Here is a 22,200-nt window from a genome sequence, read left to right as displayed (position 1 = left end):
TATTAACAGCTACAAATTTGAAATACCAAAAAACAGAAATTTTTACTGAAAAAGTTCAAAACAAAATGTGCGCGCACACACACACACAACAATAAATACACCACAAAAATTATATAGAGATTAGTAGAATTTAAAATTAGAAATTCACAACATCAGTATTTACAATAACAATTACAAAACTATCAGTGACAATTAAATTTTATATATACATATATGATAAATAAATATCGTTATTATTTTAATCATATAAATTATATATATATATATCCTTTCTGATAAAAAGATTATTTCTAACTTTTTCTCTCCATATTTGAGTAAATATTATATTTTGTGAAAATTTTTTCGCTCAGTCACACACATATACACACGCACACACACACACACACACACAAACACACAAAAATATATTATACATTCACCCTCCTTCCTCATATATATATATATAAAATTAAATACACGTTATTAACGTGAAAAGACTTAAAACACTTGCGAAAGGATTAAGGAATGATATCTTGACACCTTTTAATTCCTGTTAGATCTGTTTGCATCCGTCACTCGTTTCAAATCCATCCATAGACGTTTAGTATAAACTTTTAAGAGATACAAATACGCGCACGCGCACAAACGCAGGCGCGCGCGCACACACATACACAGACAGCCATATGCTATACATACGAACGTGACTGACAGCACGCCTATACATCCATGCGAGCAACAGATATATATTTTGCTGTCTGCCTATCAGACTACATTTGGGAGTCCGACGATTTGTTGAAAGAAGTTGTCCAGTGCAAGAGTCGATGGCTATGTAAGCACTGACGTAAGAGACCAATGTTTTTGGTTAGAAGCATCGGATTTTCCACAGTTGTCATATACAGCTTTTTGATAATCTGCTGTGCCGTTGTCAGCAATACACTTCCATTTGAGACTTTACCGAACCTGGGCCAGCCCTCTACGGTCAATGTCGACCCTTTGTTCAATCTAGAGAGAACAAATAGCTCTCGGTTGTGGCAATGGGTAGACGCTACCCCACCTTCCATGCGTTCTTCACAAAAACAACTAATTTCTACTGGTTTTCACAGGCGGAATTTCAAGAGGAACTTCAAAGAAATTCTCTATTCTGCCATCAAACAAAATCGTCACAGAAAACCGAAGAACACGCCAGGTGATAGCAAGAGCATCAAAAACTTCAAGTCACATCCCAGAAGTGCTAAACATAAGCGACCTCACCGGAGTGCTATTACGTCAACGGCATATTATCTTGAAACATCTCAAAAAGGCAACAAAAATGGGGAACGAAACGACCGTGAGGTTAACAGTCTGGAAAACACAATGGATGGCTATAAATACAACACCAACAACGATCGACGAAATGGCAAGCAGGACATATTTAGGGATCTATTCGGGCAACCGGGAACCTTCTATATTAGAAGAGGTGAACAATCCCGGATGCCCTCAACAAATACTCGACAGGTGCCGGGTGCACAGATTACTTCAACTACTACAACTGTTAATTCAAGCACACTAAACTATGTGAGTAACAGCGATGTTAATTATACTGCTAACTACCACAAGACATCACCCTTGCGTAGGGATACCACACCAATATCCCTGCAGCATACGGATGTAACACCAGTGTCTAAATTGTCAACTATTATTTCTCTTTTCAACGAGCGTAAACATGGGAAGAAGAAACGTTACAAGCACCACCAACATAAACATCATCATCGTCGACGTAGAAGACGGGGTCGAAGGCAGGTTTCGAAACGCAAACCCCGTCGTTTATACGGTAGTAGTTTAGACTACTGGGTCAATGCAGCTGATCGTAGACACCGCATTCAGAATACCACCAGTAACGTGAATAATAAAACCCGTATTGGCCGTTTAAAAATCCGAAATCAACTTGGTTTTAATGGGACTTTGAAAAGCAGTGACATTTATCATCGCAACTATGACACTAGTGACAACGAAACCTTTAACGCTCTGTGGTCCCAAGTAAACAGCACCCGGTACACTGTGACATCAAACCTCATATCAAATAGATCAGAACAACTACACGAGCAAAAACAACAGGAACATCAACAACACTCACAACAACAACAACCGCAGCTGCAATTTCAACAAAACAATAGTATTATCGGCAATACACGTCATACGAGCGAAGTATTACCTGCTGGAGGAGAATCAAAATGGCTGATTCATACATTGAACGCTGTTGAGTCAGATAAAAACGTTAACAATTACAATACGGATTTACGAAATGATCGGATCAACGATTTTACCAAGGTGGATATGTTACCCAACTACCTGTCTCCTAAGGTAGACACCCATTCTGAATCTATATTCTCTGTGTCACGCTTCAATAATTCATCCTTGTTTCCCTCTCGGGCGCCATCTTTATTGTCCCTTATCTTTCCACGGACTGCTACCTTAAAACAATATTCGGCGCCACCATCTTTCTTGCAACTGTCAAATCAATCAAATTCACCAACATCTTTATTATCGTCATTATCATCATCATCAGCGTCATTATTAGCATCTTCATCATCTTCTTCTTCCTCTTCTTCTTCCTCTTACTCTTCATTTTTCCCTTTGTATCCGGGTCACCACATCAGTGTTGTGCCAGAGTCAGACGCCACAAACTTGGGTGGCAACCACCCACAAAAGGTGTTGATACCTCACACTAGCCGGAAAATGCCACAGGCTCTCATAATAGGTGTTAAAAAGGGTGGGACTCGTGCCGTGCTGGAATTCTTACGATTACACCCGGATGTACGAGCACCTGGTCCTGAACCTCATTTCTTTGACCGACACTACCACAACGGATTAGAATGGTACAGGTAGGTGCAGAAATTTCATCATATTTGTGTGTGTGTGTGTGAGAGAGAGAGAGAGAGGGGGAGAAGGAGAGAGAAAGAGAGACATTTTGTTTTATTACATTTTATGTTTCCGAGAGCATTAAAATGGCGAAGTGTTAGAAATGGGAGAGCGCCGAACTAAATGACTTTCTGTATTTTGTTACATCCAATTACGTCCACAAAGCTCAAAACTGGCCATCAGAATCGTCTTTCATTGATTTTCACACCTCTGAGATCTATAAAATAAACACCAATGAACTATAGCATTATCGTATAAATTTGTTGCTTTGTGTTTCCATTAGAAATCAATAACTGTCTGTTTATCTAAGTGCTATGTATATGTGACTATATGTATGTGTGCGTGTGTATGTATTTGTGTGAATATGTATTTGTAAGTAGTGTCTGTTGCGTACATGAGTGTGTGAGTGTGTATGTACGTGTGTGTGTGTGTGAGAGAGAGTCGTAAAACAGTGATAATCTTTAGGAAGAACTATAATTGTAAGATAGCTTCTCGATTCCCTATGTGTGAGTTGAACCAGAGACCTGAAAGAGGTGCGTAGCTTAAGTAGGAGTGAAGTATTTTAGTTCAGTTTGGTCTCGTTGTTTCTGTTATTCTGAAAATACAAATAAACACTTGGAGTGTTGGAAGACTGTAAACTAACGTTTTCAACGAGCGTTTCTGACTTAGGTACAAGAACAGCAATTTTTGAAAGGAGAATTTAGAAAATACCACCAATCCCAGAAATTAGCTGGTTCTCTATTTTATCGACCCAGGTCGAAAAAAAGACAAAGTTGATCTCGGCAGGATTCGAACTCAAAACAAAAAGAGTCGAAAGAAATTCTGCAAAGTGTTCCTCACCGATGCTTTCATAGCTAACATTGCAAATCACGGAAATCTTATAAGAATTCGGTTACGGTACGGTTTCGACAATGACAGATTTTATTATTACTAGTATTATTATTATTATTATTATTTTCTTTTCTTTGCTTTTCATCGGCTTTAGTTGTAATTGAATTATATTGTCATAAGGTTTAATTTGTTACAGAGCCTTCTCGTAAGATGATATTACTTATGACCGGAATTTCGTTGCAGTATGGTTCTGCTTGGGACGGAATTAGTTGTGTTTTAATTTCGACCATGTTTTCATTTTGTCGGGGATTCTAATAACGATAATGTTTTTTAGCTACGACTACACTTAGGTTACGATGACTTTATTTTGGTTATGATGGTCTTTTGCTATGACTGTTTTTAGTTATAACTATGCTTTGTGTTTTAGCTATGACTGTATTTCGATTATAACTAAGTTACGACTATCTTCAGGTTATGATGGCTACTTCGCTAATGACTGCATTTTGGTTTTGATTATATTTTGCTTATAACTAAGGCTTGGTTGTGACAATAAATTTGTGACCAGATCTTAAGTGTAACTCGTTTACCATTTCAGATTTAAGAGATTTCACTTTACTTATACGTTGCGAAACCTTTTAAACGTCAAACCTTAGTTTTCTTCCCTTTCCCTTCTAAATGTAAGGTACTCAACATGTTGCACGTCAGGTTTATTCTGCCGTTGTATAGATGGTTTGCTGTTATTGAATGGTATTGCTAATCTAGTCGTAAGGAGCATGCCGCAGTAGGCCTTTCTCGTGGATACTTTTAAACGTTATTGTCTGAGGGAAAGCATGCCCAGAAGATGGAAATACTAATAATGGAATCTCTATAAACAGGTAATGTGTAGAGGCAGGCATAGCTATGCTAGAAATAGCAGCCAAATCTCTCACTAATTATACTCTACTTTCGGTAAAAGAGGTAGGACACTTATGATGTAATTCTAGATATGATATTTCCGACTAAGGGATGGGGTAGTTATCGCTAGAGTGTCTTTAACCATATCTATGTTAAATCATAACCAACTTGCTGCTAAACAGCAAGAACAATAACGAGAGTGGAGAAGCTTCGATGAGGTTTGAATTCAGATGGAGGAAGAAGTAGGTTTAGGGTTCATCACAGAGCCTTCACAAAATACAAGCGGTTATACAGTTATCTATTTGAGTGGATTAGTTAGTAAATAGCAGTAAAAGTTGAAAGAATAAAAATACAGAACAGCAGTGCAACAAGTGATTGTCGTGTGATGAGGAGTTTGATAAAGAAAGGCGGAACTTTATACAAACTTGTTGTAGAGAGTCTGGGTATATAGCAGCAGTAAAACTAAATATATATAGGTAATATGTAGAGGCAAAATGCTGTACTATCGTTAAGCGTCAGCTTCCGAAACCACAGGTTGTGCAATACCTTTGACACAGAGGGACTGTGTGACAATGCGTCACGCATGCCGCGATTTGATGTGTTGTATATAAGTTCTATGTATGTGTGATTACAAATATATAAACTGCTTGTGCATATATAACAAAAAATAAGTATAGAGAAAATTACATCTTTATTATAGAACAGTGTTATAAAGCCGGCAATTGTTTCTGTGTGTGTGTGTGTAAAAATATATATATATATATATATATATATATATGGTAATGAATAATATATATTATGCATGAACATATATACGTAAACGCACACATATATGTTTATTATGTATATGGAAATGCTATGTATTTACTGTATATGAAAATCTATACACATTCTCAAATTCATTGAATATATATATGTAATGTGCATCAGAAAGAATATGTTCATATAAAAATTCATATGGAATGCAGAAGTTGATATATATTTAATATACATGTGTGTGTTACTTATAAAGGTTATGTATGTATATACATAGGTGTGTGTGTGTGTGTGTGTGTGCATCGTTGACTCAGTCAATAAAGCGATGCTTTCGAACAAGAACACCACGTGGTATTCCACACCGGTTACGAAGGTGATTCGCTGGTGCACTCTGCATTTGAAATGCAACTAACCGGTTATTGGAATCTTGTTCATGGTAGTGCTGGTCTGTACCTCCCCCACGTCTCATCTCTGGGCCTATGACAAAAGGTATCTTCCTACTATGCCTACCTTCGTCCTTGTCTCCCCCTCTTTTTTTTTTATTAATATCTAGTACTATATTATCCAGTGCATCCTTCACTGAACGAGATTTTAGGTACGTAACTTAAAGGAGATTTGGCGGCAGATCGATCGACCACGCAGAGAGGACTTAGTTTGGAAATTCATAATCAATGGTTCTAATTTGTTCACAATAGATGGTGTAAAACTTGATAAGATAATGATGGTTATTTAACGTGGGCCGCCCTGGTGTCTTGCCGAGGGTCAGCAACCAGTTTAAAACTAATTTTATTTCCTGCTAAGAGGTTAAAGTTCTCGGCAAGCAAAATTGGCTCACACTGTTTCGTTCCACTTTGAAAACCACTTCACATCACTTAAGCTGCTGCTACTGCCCTCAAGAGAAATATGAATGTCACACTCTGCGTTTCTTCTTCACTGCTTTAAAGTAAATGGTTAGATCCTTCATGAGAAATGATTAAAATGCTAATGTGACAGCTAAAACGTGTATACTATAATAATGCTCTCACGTTCAATTCTTAATAATGTCAACTTAATTTCCTTTTTTTATAACTGACCATTTGAAAAGAAAAAAATTACTCGAGCTCTCGACTTACTTTATAATTTCATTTAAAAGCAAAATACTCCTTATTCCAAAGACCATAATTGGATTCAGTTATCCGTAAAACACATATATTACTGTGGTACTTACTTACCTAAAACATATTGGAGATTTTTCACGTTCAAATAGTGACAGGGATCTCTTTTCTTTTTTCCTATATTTTGTTACTGGACAAACGAGAAGACCACAAACGAAGAGTTAAACTCTTTACAATCAAGTATGCTAACGGTAACCTATATCATTGAGAAGTACTCTTTCCATAATGCTTGAGATAAGATGTACTCTATTCAGTAATCCTTGAAATAAGATAGGCTCTTAACGATAGATTATATTCTTTACAATAACCATAAAATACAATCATTCACAAGACGCTTACCGTAAGCTCTATTTCTACCAAAAGATTTACTCCTCAAAACGCGGCATGCAATGAACTACACTTTTTGCAAATGAAGAATAATAAAACGTTTTTCCTTATGCTTTTTTTATTATCGTAATTCTTCTCCTTTATGTATTAACACATAATATTAATGCCTAAAAAAATCTTCATAATTTTCTGAACATTTTGCGATATTCTTTTTTTGTTTCTCCTTTCATGATAAAAAGTTATTTTTCCACTTTAAATACCTTTCACTCATCCACCTCCACCAACAAATAAATAAATAAATGAATAAAAGAACTAACAATTTTTTTGTGAAATTCTTTTCAAAAACTTTTTCTCGAAGATTTTCAACACTCCTTTTAATTAATTAAATAATGAATTAATTAATTAACTAAAATTAATGAATCGAATTATCACTGGGAACGGTTTTATGTGATTCAAATAATAGGGTCTAAATGTCAGCAAGTCAATTCCAATAGAACGGGTGTGAATTGGTTAATATTGATTTCTTACTTTGGCATCAGGTTACAAATTTCGGGTGGAAAAGGCAGTCGATTAACTGCTAATTAATTTATCGACCCTCATTAAGGATGAAAAGCTAAATTGACAAGGAAGAGGATTTAAATGCTTCTACGTATGAAGATGTGACAAAATAGCAAAGAAAATTTTGGTTAATGTTTTAATGCTTTTGCTTTTTATGGGCCTTGTCAAAATACAAATTTATGAGATAACGAGAAAGTTTTTCGGTTAACACTTTTCAAACTGGGGCCAGAGCACCCATGAGAATCCACGATGGTAGTCCCAGAGGCCTGTGAGCTGAGTTCAAATTGTATTAAATAGCTATTACTTTCATAAGTGTGAAGTCTGAGAAAAAAATGATTTAAATGAAAGGAGTCCTTGATATTGAAAATGTTAGAAATCACTGCTCGAACTAGTCGCAATATCTGCGTGAATTAACTGGCAATTCGGTGAAGGAGAGTACCAATCAAATTTTTTTTTTCCGTAGAATATAATCGTCTTCTTGCTCCAAATTTGAGGCCTGGTGCCTATATAAAAAAATCGATATTACAAGTAATTCTTCGTCAGCTTTATTTTAGTTCTGTGTTATAGTTATATACCAGTCCGCTCTTGGACATTTCGAATACTATATCAGTTTTTACGACAAGACACCCTAACACCTCTTTCAACCTTCTCCCTGTGATTGATCTCTGACGACCCTTTTAACAGCCAAATGCAAACGATTCCAAGCGAGAGAATTGACCACTCCATTTTGTTAGTTCTGTTGTCGCTCACGGAAGAATGAACAGTAAAGTGCATCCGGACAGGATTTGAACTCAGAACATTGAGAGCATGAACAAATATACAATGCATTCTGTTCTTGACCTCTGTTGGTCAGATTTGAACCATGTATTTGCATCTGTATGCGTAGACCTGGGAAAGACCCGTTTTCTTTTCGCGTGAAAGACTAGCGGATGCCCATGCATGAAATCCTCTCTTTCCCATGTCACCAATACTGTCAACGGAAAGACTGCTACATTAAGGTCTTCGAGTTGCTACAGCTTGACACCGGTATCGTAGTAGGTATTGCTATTGAACACATTCTGTAAGGTATGCCACCTGGTGCTCTAATACTTCTTGCCAATGCGCAGTTTGGGAATGCGACTTCTACTTATTTTATCAGGCCTAAAAGACGGAAGGGAAAGTTGATCACAGCAGGATTTGAACTCCGAGTGCAGAATACCAGAACAAAGACCATGAGGCATGCTAGCCAGCGCTCTAACGACTTTGCTAACTCACCGGTTGATTAAAGCCCTCCTCTTCCCACATCTAATTCCACTTAACAAGGTTAGAAAGTATTATTAATGCTTTCTTTATAAGAATAGTCCGTATTTTATTCTACGTACAAAACCAAATCATCCAACACCATTTCGCTTCTTGATTAATGTCCTTCAATTTTGCTTTTTTGTTACTAATATCCCCAAGAATAATAATAATAAAGAAAAGGAAGCAAACGCCACAACTCATGATTTTTGTATGGGTCTTGTGCTCTGCGAACTGAGCTAACCCAGTGGGAATTAAGGGATATTTGGAGGTCGTTTTTAGCTGGTCTAGCAACTAAATAAGAGGCTTTCCCCTTTGCTCGAGTGTGTATGCTTGTGTATATAATGTGATTGCGTGTGTCTTCAGAATATAACAGAAGCAACTGACTGTATTAAAGGATCCACAATATGACCACTTATCTTGCTAGAAATAGCAGCCAAATCTATTGACTAAGATCTTACCGTCTTACACACACACACACAGGACATGGAAGATTACGCAATCGATGATAAGCTATGGAAAGAAAATGACGGGATGGTCTCTGCTGAGTCAGTTCAATCACGATTGATCCAGACAGAAACTGCTTTCAACTATGACCATGGTTTGGTGTGTGTGGGTCACAGTTTCAAGTTTCGTTCTACATTCTGATTTCAAATCTTGACCGTTGTGAATATTACCTCTCATTCTAGTAAGATATACGTACTACTTAACAAAAGGAGATTGAACTAATGATAGGGCTTTTAAGGGGTTCATTTGGTATGCCGAAAAGAGCAATCAAATCTCATCCAAATCATTTCCTACTGTTTAAAAATATGGAGAGAGAGAGAGACTTAGTGCTATATCTGAAAGACAGAAAGACAGGAAGGTCATGATTAGGACGTTTTTCGTTTACAGAACCGTCCTGAAGAAAATTAAAAACCACTTGTCAAAGAATATAGAGTGTACGTCATTAATATAATATGTCAGTTAATATATCCCCACCTTAATTAAGGCTAAAGTGGCTTTCAGATTGAACGTATTCAGTACCGGAATAGTGACGTATGGAAACCGCTTGATAGCAGGAAACAATCACCTGATGAATCGATTCTGCGACCAGGCTTCGATTCCTTATAGCTTTCAGTTAATTTCATTTACTACAAAACGGCAAGCACGTCACAACGTTTTATTGTTATTATTATTATTATTATTATTATTATTATAAGGCGGCGAGCTGGCAGAAACGTTAGCATGCTGGACGAAAAGCTTACCGGTATTTCCTGAGTTCAAATTTCGCTGAGGTCGACTTTACCTTTCATCCTTTCGGGGTCAATAAATTAAGTACCAGTTGAATACTATGGTCGATTTAATCGACTAGCCCCCTTCCCCACAATGTCAGATCTTGTGTCTGTAGTAGAAAGTATTATTATCATTATTATTATTATTATTAGTAGTAGTAGTAGTAGTGGTGGTGGTATTTTTTGAAGCCGGCGAGCCGGCAGAATCGTTAGTTCGCCGAACAAAGTGCTTTGCAGCATTTCATCTGTTGTTACGTTCTCAGTTCAAATTCCGCCGAGGTCGACTTTATCATTCATTCTGTCATTTTCGATAAATCATGCACCAGTTAAGTCATTAATTCCGATGTAAGTGGCTTGCTCTATTATTATTTTGATAGTCATGGCCTTTGTGTTCATCATTTTGCCAAAAGACATCCTTCTTAAAATTTCTAAGGGAAGAGTAATAAATCTTAAAATGTTTACGAAGTTTTGATTCACAGATGCTACCCTTTCGACACGCCACATATGTCATTTAATATATTATCCGAAAAAGATATAAATATGACATCAGCATAATTCTTCCCTTTGTATGTCTTACGTCATTTTTTTTTAATGTTTTGTCATTCTCCATTGACTATGAGAATACGATAAGTGAACTGAGTGACATGGTTTCAAATTCTGATCGTGGCTATTTGTTTATGCGACTAATGTTATTTAGAGGAAATATAAATGTCATAAACTTCAGTTTTCCTTAATGTAATAGCGTCAGGTTTTACTGTTATATAACAAACGGCAGTGACATTTCCCTTATATGTTTGTGTGTAGGGTTTACTCACACGTGGTCGCGCGCACACACATACAAAATATATACATGTGCATCGTAGAGTTATATGTGCGCGCGCTTGTGTTTGTGCAGGCGCGCGTCATTTTATGTATGAGAATTTGTGTATAAGTTGAATACATGGCACAGACATGACCGGGTTTTAAAGAAGTTTACGTCGTAATCATATGGTCTTGAGTTCGATTCTACTATGTGGTGTTTTGTGTGTCTTTTAAAAGTAATGATAATAAAGAACTTATTGCATACAGTAAAAAGATAGCCAAACGAACATGAATAGTATATAGATTAATGCACAGAAAGTGAACAGTGAATGGGTCATTTAAAAAAAAAATAGAGGCGGGGATAGCTTTGGTTCAATCCAAACTCTGTACGTGAAATTTTTGAATTATTTCTGTAATTTATCTAATTACGACCCCTACCCGCTGAAATATAAAGTGGGATACCAGGTCTCAAAAGATAATTGTTGGTTAGTCCCAGGAATAACCATGCTATCGAAAGCATTCTAGTTGTCTTTTACTACCTGTGGGGGACATTTCACTACATTATCCACTGTTACTTTCTAAGGCAGTAGGGTGCGTTTTGAAGGTAAATTTGGCTGCTATTTCTAACAAGTGAAATGACCACATATAGGTTCCCTACATCGTTATCTTGTCACATAGTTATAAACGGGTGCTGAAGGTGAATCGATAAGTTACTGCCGTGGTTTCAAACCATAGTTGTATCCCAGCCAATTCACTTAATTTGCATCCAGTAACGAGCCAAGAAAAGTCATCATAAAATCACATTGCTTCTCTCTAAAATTTGAAACACTTTTTTTTTTTATTTAGTGAAATGAATAAAAAATATATTGCTCATATTTTGAGTTCTGTTTTGACCGCGTTAATTCCACCCATTTGCCACTTTTCTAGAACACAACGATAGGGTACCGTCTGTCATGGGTATCGATCGGTTTTTCTGTTGTAATAATTGATTACAACAGGAGTCACCAAACGTTTTACAAAGCGGGTTCGGCTGCGTGGTAAGTAGCTTGCTTACCAACCACATGGTCCCGGTTTCAGTCCCACTGCGCGGCACCTTGGGCAAGTGTCTTCTACCATAGCTTCGGGCCGACCAAAGCCTTGTGAGTGGATTTGGTAGACTGAAACTGAAAGAAGCCGGTCGTATATATGTATGTGTGTGTATGTGTTTATTTGTCCCCCCAACATCGCTTGACAACCGATGCTGGTGTGTTTACGTCCCCGTAACTCAGCAGTTCGGTAAAAGCGACTGATAGAATAAGTATTAGGCTCACAAAGGAATAAGCTCTGGGGTCGATTTGCTCGACTAAAGGCGTTGCTCCAGCATGGCCGCAGTCAAATGACTGAACCATGTAAAAGAATATATTTAAATGTCAACAGTTGAGGCGTAGTTGTGCAGTAAGAAGTTTAGCCGCCATCCACATAGTTCCGGGTTCAGTTCCATAGCGTGACACCTTGGGCAAATGTCTTCTACTATAGCCTTGGATCGACCAAAACCTTGTGAGAGGATTTGGTAGGCGGAAACTGAAAGAAGCCCTTTTGTGAGTGTGTGTGTGTGTGTGAGTGACCACCGCTCGACAACCAGTGTCGGTGCGCTTATGTACCCGTGACCTAGCGGTTCAGCAAAAGAACTGATAGAATGAGTAGCAGGCTTTAAAAAAAATAAAGCTTATTATTGGGGTTGGCTCGTTCGATAAAAATTCTTCAAAGCAGTGCCCCAGCATGGCCGTAGTCTGAATGAAACGAAAAGAATATTTTTCAGACGAAGGTGAAAAAAATGAAACAATGATTACAGTAAAACTAAAAGAACAAAAACGAAATTTTAAGTTTGTATTTAAAATATTTTTGAAACCTCACCTGTTGAAATGAAAGAATAGCTTCACATTTAATGAGATAAACAAAATCGTAAGGAGTCCTGGATGGCACAGCATGTAGTGAAGAGTTAACATACTTTTATTTGAGCAGAAAGAGTGCCTGCCAAATTAACTGCTGTCCTCAACGGACAAGTAAACACTTTTTTTTTTGTCATTCCTTCCTTTCTTAAAATCGATGATTCATGTAAACTCTATCGCGACAACGGATGTGTTGCTGTTTGTTTCTGTCGCTGCATTCATTTAGAAAGGAGAAAACATTTACTGTATGAAACATCGTAGTTTAGAAACTTACATTTTTTTTTCTTTCCTTTTTTTTTTTCAAGTGAAGGAATCTTGTCACACGCTGTGTCACGTTGACTTTAGGAATTACCGTTGTCTGAGAGCATATTCGCCGCACTACAATCTTAGCAGCGCATCTTCATACGTTACGTAATATTTAAGGCAAGGTAGGATTACATCACAAAACAATACAAAAGTACCTTAGCTATGGTAGAAAAGATTATGGTGACATGAGTCAGGCTAGGAAAAAGAGATAATTTTGAATTAAAACTATATTATAATAGTGAGCGTCAGAGGATGAAATTAGCTTGAGAGGCTCAACGTCGAGCCGGGCCTGAACCCTAAATGCCATCGAATATGGTACGTAAGTCTACTGTGAATTGTTTAGCTACTTTGATATAATTCAACGAGAAAACAGTTTAAAGTTGTTCGCGGAACTGGAATCCTCAGTTTCGAAACCGACGGGGGTTCAATTTACAATGCATTTACTATTATACAAATGTATATATGTTAATATACAAATCTGCGAATTTGTTACACGTAAATTCAAGAATGCTAATAGGTTCACACCCATTTTACAACATAAATTGTCGTATAGTTTTACGGCCAGTTACATCTCAGTCAAGTCTTTCAACACACCAGTGACGCAGAGACTGTGCCACCCAGGACAGATCTTTAATTTGTTTCCCCTGCCCATCCCCTACACAGACATATAGCAAACCCCAAAACTGCAGCCCCCATAAAAGCGTCATCCAAGGCGGATGGCCATCATCTTCCCCTCCTAGTTACGCTAATGCTAAACGTATATCGCTGACTTCTCACATCATTACAAAATATAGTTGATTAAATCTTCAAGATATTAATGATAGTCATTCGAGCCTCTATCCGCCACTCAACCAGCTTACGAGGTAAGAGAGAGGCCAGATCGTTACTAGCGAACATGAGCACCTAAATTTATCGAATCTTCTTTCTGTTCCCTGTTCCATTGCAGATCTGTACACTATAGGACAGCTTCAGTAACATAAGTTTTTCTATGAGAAGCGGCAGGAAATTGACAGGGTCCCACGCTCTCCGCTCTGTCTTCAAAAGCCACCGAGGTTCACTTTTGCCTGCATCATTTCGGCTTCAATAATACGAGCGGGCGGGGGGGTGGGGAAGTTCCTGGTTTGGGGTAAAAGAAAATAGAGAATGATCAGTTAATTATGACTTTATTCAACATATTCTTCTCTCAGATTCACACACTTATTGTAGCGGTCCTTCAGTTTTTTAAGCCCCGTAAAAGAATTCTGGAAGTTTGATCTCCCTCCAGCCACGCCTTTCGCGATACTCTTAAAGCCAAGAACTTTTCAACACCCATTCGTAATAAGAAAAAATTGAATGGTGAATTGGCAGAACTTTTAGAGAGTCGGGCAAGAGCCTTGCGGTAACTGTTCCGATTCTTTACGTAAGAACAGCGCCGCCTGCAACGATATGTGTTCAAGCAGCATGGTCGCAAGTTGGCTGCCTATCCCTTGTGAAGGAACTAGTTTTCTACATTATTTACAGTTGACTGATATTTGTCCTCATCTTGTTTGTTGTGAACACAACGTTTCGGCTGATATACCCTCCAGCCTTCATCAGGTGCCTTGGGGAAATTTCGAACATGGGTTCTCATTCCTAAGGTATTTTTCGAGGTTGTTGTTGTTATTATTATTATTATCATTATTATTATTCAGGTCACTGCCTCGAATCGAAGTCGGAATCTTGGAGTTAAGAGCGCGGGATACTAACACCAAGATTTCGATTCGAGGTAGTGACCTGAATAATAATAATAAAAATAATAACAACAACCTCGAAAAATACCTTAGGAATGAGAACCCAGGTTTGAAATTTCTCCAAGACACCTGATGATGGCTGGAGAGTATATCAGCCGAAACGTTGTGTTAACAACAAACAAGATGAGGACAAATATCCGTCGAATGTAAATAATGTACATAATCCCTCATCTCTTATATATAGAACTGAACTAGTTTTCTGTAAATAAAATCATACCCACGCTTGTGCATATATATACCGATGCATGGTCAAACTTTACCGACGGAAGCCCTCTGACGATTCCAAGTACTCATCTGGTACTTATAGCATCGATCTTGAAAAGATGAAAGGTAAGGTCGACCTCAGCGGGATTTGAACTCAGACAATAAAGACGGACAAAATACTGTCAGCTCGTCGCCTTTAAGAATGTCACACATGTTAGTTCAGCAAAGTAGTCCAAGATAAGCCTGGGATAGTGGAATAGAGCAATACCAAATCATCCTTTCTATAATAAGCACAAGGCCTGAAATTTTGCGGCGGGGGAGCACTGGGTCAATAAGTACTATTTGACCCAGTGCTCAATTAGTACTTATTTCCATCAACACCGAAAAAATAAAAACGAAGTCGACCTCGGCGGCATTTGAACGTGAATTCGGACGAAATGCCGGTAAACATTATGACCTTATGCTAATGGTTCTGCCTGCGCCGCCGCTTTAGAATGATACAAAGTAATACAAAATATACATAGTAGCCATGTCTTTAGTTATAGGTATGCTCAGTCTGTTATGGCCCGAGGCTAAGCAAGACGAATGGTTGCTGCTGTTGTGTGATGTTACCAAAGCATGTGGTTTACAATACAACGTATCATGTACCGGTGTAACTTTATTTGATAAAGTAATGCCAGTAGTTGAAACGTTCTATTACACAGGGGGCGCCGGGGATATAAACTGCATTAAATAATTCATTTAAAGTTATTGAATATGTTGTAAATAACGGAATAGTAATAATGACATACACATCGTATTACAATTTTGTTATATTTAGTACACTTTTAAATCTTCGCAGTGTACAACTGACAAAACAACAAGGCCCGACCATATTTCAATCTACACACCGACTACTGACTTTAGATCTTTCTTTTACGTGCTTCAGTGGCCATTCTGGGGCACTACCTGAAAGAGTTTTAGTGGGCCTCAGTACTTTTTTTTAAAGTAAGATACTTATTCTATCGGTTTCTTTTGCCGAATCAATAGGGATGGAAACAAACCGACACTGATTATCAAGGTTTGGGATGGGAGCAAGCACAAGCAGAAAGACATACTCACTCACACACCCAAGGGTTCCACACAGTTTCCGTCAACTAAATTCACGCTTTTATAGCCTTGAGCTGTAGTAGAATATTCTTACCCAAGATGCCATGCAATGGGATAAACTGGAAACCATGGGGTTGTACAGCGAGATTTTCAACCACATAACCCAACTCGAACCTACAAACTTTTTTTTTTTTGGTTTCTTTTTTCTATTTTTGGTGAAAAACAGAAAGAGCAAATTCTCACTTTTGTCGTGGTTAAAGTAAAAAAATAAAATAGAAAGGAAAAAAGTGAGCTCGTTTCATTTAGTAAGAAATTAAACCTACCTCAGGTGCGAATTTTTACGCAGTAAATTTTTTTTTCCTTTCCGAAATGTAAAGCACAACAGCGACTAACAATGTCTCGTACGCTGTCACTATATTAATACTTTACACGAACAATCGATTTTAAGAAAGGAAGGTGTGATAAAAAATTGTTTACTTGTTCTTTGAGGAAAGCAACTAACTTGGCAGGTACCCATTCAGTCTAGGTAAAAACATGTTAACTCTTCACTACATGCCGTGATATATAACGTTCCTACTGATTTTTACCTCATTAAACGGTTAACGATTCTTTCATTACATACAACAGGTGACATTTAAAAGAATAATTTAAAAGAAAGAGGTATGTTTCTATAGCCTTATGAGGTCGTGGTTTCATTATTTCTTTATTTAGCTTGTCCTGCAAGACATAACTCAAGCCCGTCCCGCCACTCAAAAAGTTTACCGTCTTCTGTCGTAGACTACAGATTCTGTTGCACATAATGGTATATACGCTAACCTGCACTCTATAGTAGTATTTTACGAGGGTGGCATATTGGTAACATTATCAAGCCTTAACTACAGATGCGTGCCTGCCCCCTATCAATACGACTTAATTTCTCAATAACTTTCTTAAAAATGTATATATTTTAATGAAAGATAACCAGAGATACATTCTAGATGGTGTAGAAAACGGAAAGGAGTTTTAGGAAATTAACACACCTTGATTTGTTCCCTAACTTTCTGAAACCCTTTCAGGATATCCATTTTTAAATAAAATTTTCTAATACCTTTCAGAGAGCATAAGAAACGATTAGATTAGAATTTAATGTAGAAGAAAGAAGAAAGAAATGAGGACGGGGTCGATTAATTTAACCCCCACCCCGCCAACTCCAAGTTTGTTTTTCATACCTGTTGATGAGATGTCCGCCTCCAACACCTAATTATTTTTCACATTAATTTCTGATATAATCTATGTTACGTAAAACGTACTTCTTGAAAATTATGTTTAAAAATAACCATTTTTCAGAAAGTTATGAAAAAAGAAATTTGGTTGCGTGTGGAAGGCATACCTCTTTAGTCATGCTAACTATTTATTTGTCATCCTCAGATTTGAACTCGGAATATGGCTAGTATTTATTTCTGTCTCATAAGATAAAACAGGGAGTTTTAAATTTTAGTGAGAAATACTGTGAGATTAAGGGGTTAAGGCATTTTCTACACTCGTTACCGGTCGCAAATTACATGAAATCATCAGCAGCAGCTAATCTATTCACCTTCGGCGTTCGTTGATCACGACGTATAATCATGGCACAAACTAACGAGGTAGGTAACCTCAATGTGGTCATTTGATATGCTAGAAATGACAACCAAATCCACTTCATATCACTCCCCCCCTATCTTAGAAAATGACGGTTTGGATAACGTGGGTCTGGATTCTCAAGACAGGATAGTCACGGCTGGAACACCACAACCAACACCAGCAACCATGTGAATAAATTGTTTAGGTGGATCTAGGTTATCAGTAAGCAAGGACTCAGATGAATCGACTCTACGTATCTTGTAAGAGTCTCTTTGATAAACCTCTCGTGGGAGGGAGGGATGCAAAGTAAGAAAGAAAAGCAAAATACTTGGCCCCTTCTCAGATTGAACTCACAACGGAGAGAAACAAACACAATCAAACGCTAGCATACAGAAACACAGAAACGCTGCACACTCACACGCATCCATAGACACTTATAAACGCAAACTTAGGCGTCCACATACACATGCAACATATGATTTATCCTAAAATCAAGAGTCTTTAATTAATCAAACGAAATGCTAGAAATAGCTGCCAAATCTCTCTCTCTACTCACACAGTACCGTCTTAAAAAGAGAAAGATGTATTATTCAACACTAGTATTGTACTCATTTTACTTGCTCCATTCAGTAAACTGCGGCCATGCTGGTGCTCCACGTTATAGGGTTAGTTGAAGAGATCGAGTCTAGCACTTACTTTCAAGTTTGAAGGTTATTATATTATCATTTGCTGAACCGCTGATTACGGGGACGTAAACAAACCAGCTTCGGTTGTCAAGCGATGAAAAGAAAAAAAAAAATAAAGAAATCAGAACAACACAAAGCATATACATACACACAGACATGCATGCACACACATATGTAAATGTATTTCATTCAGAACGTAACATAGTGGTTTCGATTTCCGGACCGGACGATGATATGTATTCCTTTCATTTTACGTTACACCACTCCACCCAGCTGACAATAAATGATTAATCCAGCAACGAACTAAGTGTCCCGTGCAGGATGGTGAGTGGGAGAAATACATACGCCACGGAATCTAGGTTTATGAGTGTATGACTCAGAAGGATCTTTAGTCCTTTTGATTTACATACGTACACACACATACACACATGTATATATAATATATATACATTATATGTATAAAGTCAGTGATTGTATGAATAATTCATGGGCTTCTTCACAGTTTCTATGTACCAAATTCACTCACAAAGTATTGGTTGCCCCTGAGGGTAGAAGACCCTCGTATAAGTTGCCGGTTTGAAAACACGTGGTTGCGAAGCGAAATTCTTATACACAGAGCCATGCCTGATTCTGTGAAATCCATGATTTTAAAAACAATGGGATGTCACGGCTGGGACGCCAAAGATTGTATGTGTCCTATGGTTTAGACATACCATGGAAGCTAAATAGTCACCATAAAAAAAAACAGAAATATACAAATATGTACATATCGATACATTCACTCAAACATACGTACACGTGCGCGTCAGACTTTTAGAAAATAACTGTCACATCGCTTTCTAATTACACGCTCCTATTTTATGAAGTGTGTGTCTGTGGAAGGGTGATGGCACTGGTCAGTGTAGTCCAAACATGGGCAAGCTTTTACGAGAAGCGAGCCGTAAGAGACATCAGATGAGCCGCACTACTAAAAAAAAAACAACTTCAAAATTATTTTTCGTTGGCATGTCATTCAAAAAGTCATACATGCGACAGTTTCCCTTTGGCTGGTAAATAAAAAGTGGGATGGTCATGACTGAGTTGTCTTCGATCACAGGTTTACACAGTCAGGGTTGATCTGGGTCTAATCATCAACAATCTTACATATAAATAATGACATACAAATATATATATATATATATATATATATATATATAAACATACACGCACACAGACACATTCATATACAACTGCACATGTACACACACACGCACACACACACACACATATGCATCTGTTGCCGTACAGAAACACACACACATACCAAACCACACAAACACATACACGTCTATGCACGCGTTGAATAAACGAATGTACGCATGCGCACATGCATATAGGAGACAAACAGGTGCATGGGTTGAGAAAATACCTGCATATCTATGCGCACATGCACAGCGAGAATATACAAATACAAGCATGTTATACGCACGGCGAAATATAAACATACGCATGCGCATTTGGAATCTCTGCTTAAACAAATACGCATGCGCACATTCACCGAGCGAGTAATTAACCTCAGTGTTTTGCTTTTCTAAAAAAAATGGGAGAGACTATAGTATTGTTCATTGAATCTACCCCAGTATATTACTGATACTAGTCTCTAGTAGTAAGGTCAGTAGGCAGTAAAGAAGTTTCCACGTGGTCCTCTAAAAATAGCAGCTAAACGTTTTCGAAATGACTTAACCGATGTAAAATTTGAAAAGACAACTTTATATAATGTAGTTATCTTACATATATCGGGAAAAAAACAGGATCGTTATGGCAAGTATTCATGTTATTTAAAACGAGAGAAATGAAATGCAAAGTATCGACGCTGGTTGAATTTGTAAACGAAACTTTCTGATATATACTGACAAGCAAAATATTTCTTTCATATATGAACATTGTAAAATATGTGATGTTTATTTTGTTTTTAAAGGAGAGAGTGGAAAAGCTAAATTTAAATCTTAATGAATTGAAATATAAAAAAGGTCGATCATAGTGAGGACTGAACTTAGGATGTATAGATTTGAAACTGTACAAACACAAACACTAGTATATCTTGCTGATATGTACAATGTTTCACTAATTGCTTCGGGTAACTCTGAGTCGTGAGCATTCGCAGTTTCGTTCTCAGCGGCTCTTTTAGGATGAAGTAGTTGAAGGGAGAGAGAGCCGCACCAGCTCAGATGAGTAGACTTGAGTCACATTAAATGAAGTACCTTCTTCAAAAACACAACGCACCGCCCGGTACGGGAATTGAACCCAAGACATGATTGTGAGCCAAGCTCCTTAACAAATACGTCACACACCTTCGTACAAAAAGAAAAATTATTTCTAAGTTAAGTCGAGTGGATTAAATGCACCCCTCACTGTTATAAGGAAATTTGAAAGATAAAAGCCATTGATGGCCCAGTGGGGTTTGAGCACAGAATGTATAGTGCACTATATGCAAAAACAATGCTAATATTTAGAAAAATCCATTAGACAGAAGAGAGGGTACTGCTCATGACTCTTTTGGGGGCCTCTGAAACTGGTCGAGAAATGAGAGGGGAAAGAAGGTATTCTTAAACCAGCCTCAAGCAATTCCAACAGAGTGTAGTCCGCTAGAGCGGGGAGAAGCCCTCAAATATATTTCCACAGGAATATGATGTGATGTTCACACGGTTTTCAAAATGATTATTGCTACAGATCAATTAAAAAGGCAGGTAGTGATGAGCTATTCAAGCAATTAGACCCAGTAAATTTTTCTTGCCGTTCCTTGTTATAAAGCATGCACATTGGACTGCTCACACTGGCCATGTTCTGTGGTTAACATGGGCGGATTTTGTAGAATACTAGATATGTTGCTGAACAATTAGCTCTGGTTTTCAACATTTTTTTTTTTGCCTCCGGACAACGTTGATTCCTATTTTATCTTAATGGACCCCGTTTATATTCGAGGTTAAAGCAAAAATCCTATCATATTTTTTATACTTCAGTATTACTAGGAATTGTAAACAAAATTATAGTATTCTGTGTATTGTAGACGTATTATCACTTTAATGCACATAACGTTTAACTATAAAATCTTATTTGCCTCCCTCCCCCACAATCCCAAGGGTCATGTGGACTCTGGTTAAGAACCACTACTCTAGCAATTTTTAGTGAACAAGGAACTGTTGGTGTAGTGTGCCCCAAGATCGTCTCAAAGTGCAGGGTCGCTCGATTCTGAAATACTGAGAAAGATGAAAATCGTCTACAGTACTTAAATGGTACTTTATTAACCGAGTAGAAGTAAAATAATAAAGTTGAATATCTAGACTCAGAATGCGCAGGGCATTTTACCTGGCGAGCTAATCAGCTAATCGATTGACTGTTCACCAACATGTCAATCAATCATTCAATCAATCAGTCAATCAATCAATCAATCAATCAATCAAACTTTCTCTCTATCTCTCTGTCTGTTTGTCTAACACTCAGTCAATCTATCTACCAAACCGTCACCCTATCTATCTATCTATCTATCTATCTATCTATCTATCTATCTATCTATCTATCTATCTATCTATCTATCTATCTATCTCTATCTATCTATCTATCTATCTATCTATCTATCTATTAGTCTCTCTGTCTATATGTGCGTGTGTGCGCGTATATATATATATATATATATATTAATATATATATATATATATACATACATACATAAATACACAAAGAGAGAGGAGGAGGAAGTTGAGAGAGAGAGCTCGTGTGTGAGTGTGTTGTGTAATTCTTAGGTTTTAGCACTTACTGCTTTTGTTTTGTATCCACGTAACTTAGCGGTTCGGCAGAAAGTATCCGATAGATGAGTAACCAGACACGAAATA

At 37.5% G+C, this 22,200-nt stretch overlaps 1 protein-coding gene across 1 annotated transcript in view; it reads left to right on the top strand.

Moving 5' to 3' along the window:
• Positions 1-364: 364 nt before the first annotated feature.
• Positions 365-22,200, top strand: part of LOC115214062 — a 244,334-nt gene continuing 222,498 nt past the window's right edge. The window contains exon 1 of the mRNA XM_029783104.2: positions 365-2,840. Within this exon, the coding sequence (XP_029638964.1) occupies positions 832-2,840 (2,009 nt within the window). The 5' untranslated portion in view covers positions 365-831. The remainder of the gene's footprint in view (positions 2,841-22,200) is intronic.

Source organism: Octopus sinensis, linkage group LG7 (assembly GCF_006345805.1).
Source record: "Octopus sinensis linkage group LG7, ASM634580v1, whole genome shotgun sequence".
Classification (NCBI taxonomy): Eukaryota; Metazoa; Mollusca; class Cephalopoda; order Octopoda; family Octopodidae; genus Octopus; species Octopus sinensis.
This window is presented reverse-complemented; position numbering and strand designations above follow the sequence as displayed.